Source organism: Nannobrachium achirus (genome assembly GCF_963921795.1).
Source record: "Nannobrachium achirus genome assembly, chromosome: 1".
Classification (NCBI taxonomy): domain Eukaryota; kingdom Metazoa; phylum Chordata; class Actinopteri; order Myctophiformes; family Myctophidae; genus Nannobrachium; species Nannobrachium achirus.
Genome location: NC_137810.1, coordinates 23,743,439 through 23,750,938, shown reverse-complemented (window position 1 = coordinate 23,750,938; position 7,500 = coordinate 23,743,439). Strand labels below are relative to the sequence as shown.

At 45.1% G+C, this 7,500-nt stretch overlaps 1 protein-coding gene across 1 annotated transcript in view; it reads left to right on the top strand.

Moving 5' to 3' along the window:
- Positions 1 to 7,500, top strand: part of tle2b (TLE family member 2, transcriptional corepressor b) — a 118,648-nt gene that overhangs the window by 9,883 nt on the left and 101,265 nt on the right. Inside the window, exon 2 of the mRNA XM_080723089.1 lies at positions 5,902 to 5,999. Coding sequence (XP_080579215.1) covers positions 5,902 to 5,999 — 98 coding nt within the window. The remainder of the gene's footprint in view (positions 1 to 5,901; positions 6,000 to 7,500) is intronic.

Sequence of the window (7,500 nt, the reverse complement as noted above, 5' to 3'; positions counted from 1 at the left end):
CAGCATTTTTGTCATTTGGACACAATTTAGTATAGGATATGCATATTGATACGCATATTGTGAAAAAATGTATTTCCTATTTTATAACGGGATTTGTGCTATCCGCACATCTGGTGTAGCTGGTACGATTGTCTTCCAGACGCACGGTACTTAGTAAATTCCACACACAGACGCTCATTGACGCGTGTGGTGTAGCTTCGGCATGGGGTCATCTAACAGTCAGTCAGTCAGTCAGTCAGTCATGGACAGACAGACAGATGAGGTGTAGACTGGGCCCAGACTCTGTCTTGTTATGTGATCTCCTGGCACAGACCCCTCCTCTCCTCCTCTATCCCTCCCTCTCTCCCTCCTTCCCTCCCTCCCTCCATCGCCATAGATAATCCTTCCTAATTCTCTGCCGATCCGTGCCAGCTCGTCCAAATTGTGATTGACTGCTGTCTGTGACTGTGCGTGTGAGTGTGTGTGAAAATGTGTGTGTGTGCACTTACATATCCCTCCCCCTCCCCCACCCCCAGCTCGCCCAGCCTCTCAGATTAACCGGATCAGTTTTGGGTTTCAGGGTGTTTGGCAGCACCACATATCCACTCAAACACACATACGTACACATACTGTACTGTATATATACACATGCAGAGAACACACACAGACACACACACATATATGCGCGCACGCGCACACACACACACACACACACACACACACACACACACACACACACACACACGCACACGCACACACACACACACACACACACACAGTGGTGTAAAGTAACAAAGTACATTTACTTAAGTACTGTACTTATGTACAGTTTTGAGGTATTTGTACTTTACTTGAGTATTTCCAATTTCCAATACTTGTACTTCTACTCCACTTTAGCTCTATGTTATACCTTGGCTATTTGAAAATAGCCGACCTACAAGCTCACAACGTTGTGAACTTGTAGATCAGCTATTTTCAAACCTGCACACATGCAGGGGAGATTGAGCTGGGTTGTTTTTATGGACCCGCAACAGTCTGGGTTACCATCTGTCACAGCACAGGCGAGAACTCAAAACATGAATAAGCGCGCGCACACACACACACACACACACACACACACACACACACACACACACACACACACACACACACACACACACACACACACACACACACACATACGTGTGTTCGTGAACACACTACGGGCTGTTCCCACAGTCAAGCATTTGAGTAATAGTTTGGTCTTTGATCTGCAAAAATGATTCTTTCAATGATAATTTAATAAAATACAAGCTCCTCTAAGTACAAGATTGATTAAATCAACGAAACCGTTGCTTGATCATTAGCCCAGTCCACTACACAGTTCTTTCGTCGAAGAAAGCCCTAGAGTGTGTGTGTGTGTGTGACGTACGTGCACATGATGTGACGTCTCTAGGTTCATAAATAGTGCAGGAAACCCCTCAATGTACTCCCACTGCCTGTGTTTCAACCTTCACTACAACATCCACATTACCTTTAATGATACAACTCCTGGCCTACAGTATAGCAAGAAGTCATTTGACGCACAGTTGTCTGTTCCCATGACCATTTCCTGTGTCCAGGGCAGGCTGCATGGCTGAAAGCAACACAGACAGAAACCATCACTGCTGTCCCAGTAAATCGCTTGTGTACTGTAGTTAGTTTATGCTTTTTCATTCAAGTGTTGATTGTACAAAGTTCTTTAGTGCAGTGGTTCTCAACCTGTGGGTCGGGACCCCCAGGGGGGTCCCCAGATGATTAGCTTAATGTGAAACATTGTTTTCTCACTCAACAGTAAAAAAAACAACATTATAAGTGTATAAAAGGTATCTTCACATTTCTAAAGTGACAATTTAAGGACTTTTAAGATCCTTTTAAACATTCTCTATATTGTCAAATATTAGAGGTAGAAATGTGAAAATAGCCGATCTACATGCTCACAACGCCTCGCTTTGCGAGGTGTTGTGAGCATGTAGATCTGTTATTTTCACAATAGAACCGTGAGATACAAAATGTAATGCCTCAACTCTTAGTGCTCGACAGGGTGGGGGTCCCCAGTTAAAATATGATTATTTTGGGGGTCGCGGCCTGAAAAGGTTGAGAACCACTGCTTTAGTGCACAGAACTTGCAATGCCTGCACAATGCTCCCTTTCTCAGCAAGATCTCATCACAGAAAGAAGGACGCCATAATTTGACCTCAAGTCCAATTTTATGTGATCCAGATCCACTATAGACTATTTTGACTACTGCATAGCCGGCATGCCTCTCTGTCTGTTCTCTCTCTCTCTCTCTCTGTCTCTCTCTGTCTCTCGACCCGCCCCTTACCCTCAGTCTCAGATAAATGGCTGGCTATCTCTCTCAGTCAGCAGCCGTGGCCCTCTTTCATCATCCGTCCTGTCCTTCTCTCATTCCTCTGTGAGAGTGTCAGACCGGTCTATCTCTCCCTCTGTCCCTCCATCTCTCCATCCCTGCCGTCCTCTGTGCGTGTGTCAGAGGAGGATCCATCTCCTGCCCTCCCTTCATTCATTCCCTTTTGTGTGTGTGTGTGTGTGTGTGTGTGTGTGTGTGTGTGTGTGTGTGTGTGTGTGTGTGTGTCTGTGTCTGTGTCTGTGTGTGTGTGTGTGTGTGTGTGTGTGTGTGCTTCCAAGCAGTTCTGCCTGTGCACACTTGACTGTCAATGCATGTGTGTGTGTGTGTTGCGTGCGTGCTACGTGCGTGTTTAGTGAGAGATCACTATCTACTCCCCCCCTCACCCCCTCCTCTTCTGTGTGTGCAGTGTGAATCAAGGTCAGTGGGGATCTGTTGGCAGACAGACCCCCCCCCCCCCCCCCACACACACACACACACCCCTCTCCCACCCTCCGCACCCCCCCAGGGTTGTGTGTTCTGTGCCCACCCAGCCATCTAGGAGGGGGCCCGGCGTTGGTGTGGGCTTAGCCCAGCCCCTGCCTGGCTCGCCGGCTTAATTACTGGAGAGCCCACCACGTGTCTGACCTCCACCGTTAGACTAATTGAAATCTAATTGAATTGTGCTTGTCTGGACTAATGAAGGCCCTCTACTGAAACCCACAATCTTTTAGCCATAGCTGCGGGCCCGTAGCACTGTAACGATGGCAACTGAATGAATGGCCGCCTGGACGATGGATGGATGGATGGATGAATGCATTGATTGGGTGGATGGATGAATGAGAAACTGGTCTTCAAAAACCAAACTTGTTTGGATGGATACATCTAAAATAAAAAGCACCCTCCTTCAGCCCAACATAGTGCAGTGTTATAAATGAAATCCATCATCATTAGGTTGTTTTAATTTGATTCATACAGCACAGCACTGAAGAGTAACCCTACAAGATTAGTTCTGCTTTCCTGGTAGGTCTAAACGTCAACCTCATGTACTCAAAGACCTTAATGACCTCCTGTGTTGTGGTTATTCGTTGTTAAAGTTATGTTAAAGCTATAAAGCAGGGATTGATTTGAACAGTACCAGGAAAAGAGATGAACAATCAAATATCATACCCATGACTTATTAACCACACTGTTATGTTTGGCCAGTGTTGACTCTGTTATGCTGGTCAGTTAATGTTAATGTTTTATGGGCAAATCTAAAAATAAAGTAATCACCTGGAGAATGGTCTATGTTTATGTACTTTCAGAAGACAGTGACATGTATTGACACCTGTATATGATCCTTTAAAATATGGTATATTGACCACCAACCCTGACCACAGATTAACATAAATATCCCTTTTGGGAAATCCCAAGGCTCGATCATGTTTATCCTCGCTGTGCTTGAAATTCACTGAACGTTAGGGTTTCAATAGTTAATCTAACTAAATCGATTTAAATGATTATAAAAAAGCATAATCAATTTGAATGCATAAGGGAATCGTTTTTATCCCCCCTCCTTTTTTCACAAATTGTGAATATAGCAGATTCACAAATGTTACACCCCACTGTTGTACAGCAAAGTATAATAGAGCATCAGTAATTTGTTGTTAATAAGACAAATCGATTAGTGAATTAGAAAAATCTATAATTCTTTTGTGTTGAATGTGCTTCAAGATAATCGAAAAAGTAATTAAAATAAAGACTGCACGGCTCTTCAAGCAACATTGATAACAGTACAGTACATTTCCCTGCCAACTGTCCCCTTAACCCCCAAAAAACAACAGTATAACAGTATTCAACTAGAAAGGTTGGTTCCCTGGAGCACAGGTCTCCACCAGGCTGGGTTGCCTACCCAGGAAACCTTGGTCATAGCCTCTTGGAATGGGATCTGAAAAATCTAACTTGATCACCTGACCCCAGAGATACTGTGCACCAATCTGTGTGAGTTTTGGACAAAATCCGTAGGAGTTGTAGGCATCAACAAGTGTGTTTTGAAGAACACACACTATGGCAGAAAATCTGGCACAAACAAGGCCTTCAAGTTGCGTCATGGTCCAAGGAATCCAGGGAGAAAAAGACATTTGAATAGAAGATTTAAGGTCTTTGCACACTGCTGCGTTTTTCGGGCCGAATATCGGAGTGTCAATCACGTTATGTCAATCACGTTTGCACACTGCCGCCCGTTTCGTATTTATTTTCGGACCAGGGTTGATTTTTTTCGATTTTCGCAACTGTCGCCACTGGGTCCTTTGCTCTCTCTCTCTTCTCTCTCTCTCCTTGGCCTGAAAAACGCAACGAAAACACGCAGTGCAGTGTGCAACCAGCTTTACGGTTCAAGATTATTCCGGCCAAGATTATTCTGGCCTCCAGGGGCGTGCATGCACAGTTTCATACCGATTGGTATGACACACACACACACACAGACACACACACAGACACACACACACACACACACACACACACACACACACACACACACACACACACACACACACACACACACACACACACACACAAAGACGGATTGGGGAGAAAACAGTTTTGGCCACGCTTTTGGTCTGGTGGAAACACAAATGGGGAGGGGGGGGGGGGGGGAACTCCTGTGTGCTTGTTTCTAAGGTCTTCTAAAAACAGGATGGTTGGGGTGATGGTGGCGTTGGAAGGGGTTGAGCTGCTGGATGCCCCGGGGAGCTGCTTGTTTTGTTGTGCTCTGTCTCTTTTAGCTTTTAGCAGGTGAGAGACAGCACCGTTTTAACGGCTGTGATTTCCCTGATAAGTTATTCATTTGACGTTTCCTTCCCTTCTTCAGCGCTCTGTAGGCTGGAATACATTAGTAGTATCCTGGCAGAGGGGCGAAGATGCTAATGTGAGGAGAGAGAGAAAGTAAGAGAGAGAGAGAGAGAGAGAGAGAGAGAGAGAGAGAGAGAGAGAGACACAGGGAGGGAGAGGAAGAAAGGAGAGGGGCAGGTGGGGGTAGAGAGGCAGAGTCATTAGGAGAAGAGAAGTGTGTGTGTGTGTGTGTGTGTGTGTGTGTGTGTGTGTGTGTGTGTGTGTGTGTGTGTGTGTGTGTGTGTGTGTGTGTGTGTGTGTGTGTGTGTGCGTGCGTGCGTGCGTGCGTGCGCGTGCGTGTGCGTGTGCGTGTGTGAGAGAGAGAGGGAGACTGAGAGAGGACAAGGCTTTATGATGTGTGGGAAGGGGAAGTGACCTTCCTTCTCACTTTCATCTTGGCTTTTTTCTCCCTTGCGCTCTCTGACACACGTGCACGTACATGTGCACGCACGCACGCACACAGTGCAAGTGCGACTACACACATGGGCACGCTCTCAAAGGCAGTGTGCATAAAGGCACACACACACACACACACACACACACACACACACACACACACACACACACACACACACACACACACACACACACACACACACACACACACACACACACACACTGCACTACTCCTTCCCTCCCTCCACCTCCCTCTTTCATTTTGCTTCTCCCTCTCTCTGGCTCTGCAGGTCCCCTTGCAGCCTGGCCAGTCTTTCAAGTTCACAGTCCTGGAGACTCTGGACCGCATCAAGGAGGAGTTCCAGTTTCTCCAGGCTCAGTACCACAGGTACACACTGCACACACACGCACGCACACACACACACACGCACGCACGCACGCACGCACACACACACACACACGCACACGCACACGCACGCACACACACACTTTCATCTACAGTAGTACGTTCTAGTCCAGTGGTTCTCAAACTTTGAAATTTGAAGGTCTCCCCTTAACTTTGACAGTGTACAAATGGAACCAAATGGACCCGTTAGGGTACACTGTCAAAGTTAGACTTTTGAGGGTCAATTTAGACCCCCATAAAGGAACCTAGAGTGTCCCTGAAATCCACTTTGAGAACCACTGTTCTAGTCCATACACAAGTGCACGGGAAAGACAGAGCTGTTTGTCATTGTAACAAAAATAAGGCTGTATGTCTTACTTTTTTAGAGATCATCCAACTGCAGCTGTACTTGAAAATAAATGGCTCTTATTTGTGCGTATTTCATCCAGCCTTCATTAGGCCAGCCATATAGCAGAGGCCATCAGTCACAGGTATGCATGCAGTACTGGAGCTGCTGCAGAGGTCGTGCTAACCACAGCTTAACAACTTGTACGTGATGCTGTTGAATTACTTTTTAATGACAAATATTAATACATAAATTTAGCCCCAAGCAGGGACACCGGGGCTAATGTAGTCCACATGAATCTTATATGTTGATATCTTGATATCATCAAACATATCAGACAGTCTACATTTCCCAAAAGGAAATGCCTTTAAAGGACAACTTTAGTTTTTTACTACAAGGGTTCATATTTTAGATAGTCATTAGAGAAAATAAAAGATGAGTGTTAAAATGTTTTCATTTACTTCTTTCTATCGTTTTTGTGATTTTAACGATTTTGATTTGCATGCATGGTTGTGGGCTTGCATGCAAGTGGCTAAATATGTATTTTTAGACACAATAAGCCCATATCCAAGATGCACTGCAATATTTCATGGTGACTTATGGGGGCTGGTGTAAATAGTAATAAAGAAATTGACGGCTTATTGTGTCTAAAAAGACATATTTAGCCACTGAAATCAAACATACAGTATAGTAGCCTACACCACTGAAATCAAAATAGTAAAATCACTAAAACAATAGAAAGTAAATGAAAACATTTTAACACTCATCTTTTCTTTTCTCTAATGACTATCTAAAATATGAACCCTTGTTGTAAAAAAAACCAAGTTGTCCTTTAATTCTGTCTGACCAGAAGCAGGGATAAATCATATCTCTACCGGCCATAGTAAATAACTGACTGGGGGGTTAGGTGGGGGCGGTATCAAACGCAGAAGGAATCCTGGTGCCAACCATCATATCTGAGACACTGCAGAACAACACGTCATATTTCTTGTGCAGCCATGGTCAGCGATGGTCATCTCATAACACAGCTGACCAGCAGTGACCTTGGCTGAGAGAATTATCGGCTGAATGGTCATGACAAGGACTCCACACCTCACTGGGCAGGCTGCTGGTGGAACTCATAAATACACTGGAAAATCCTCAGTGTTAATAGGACTC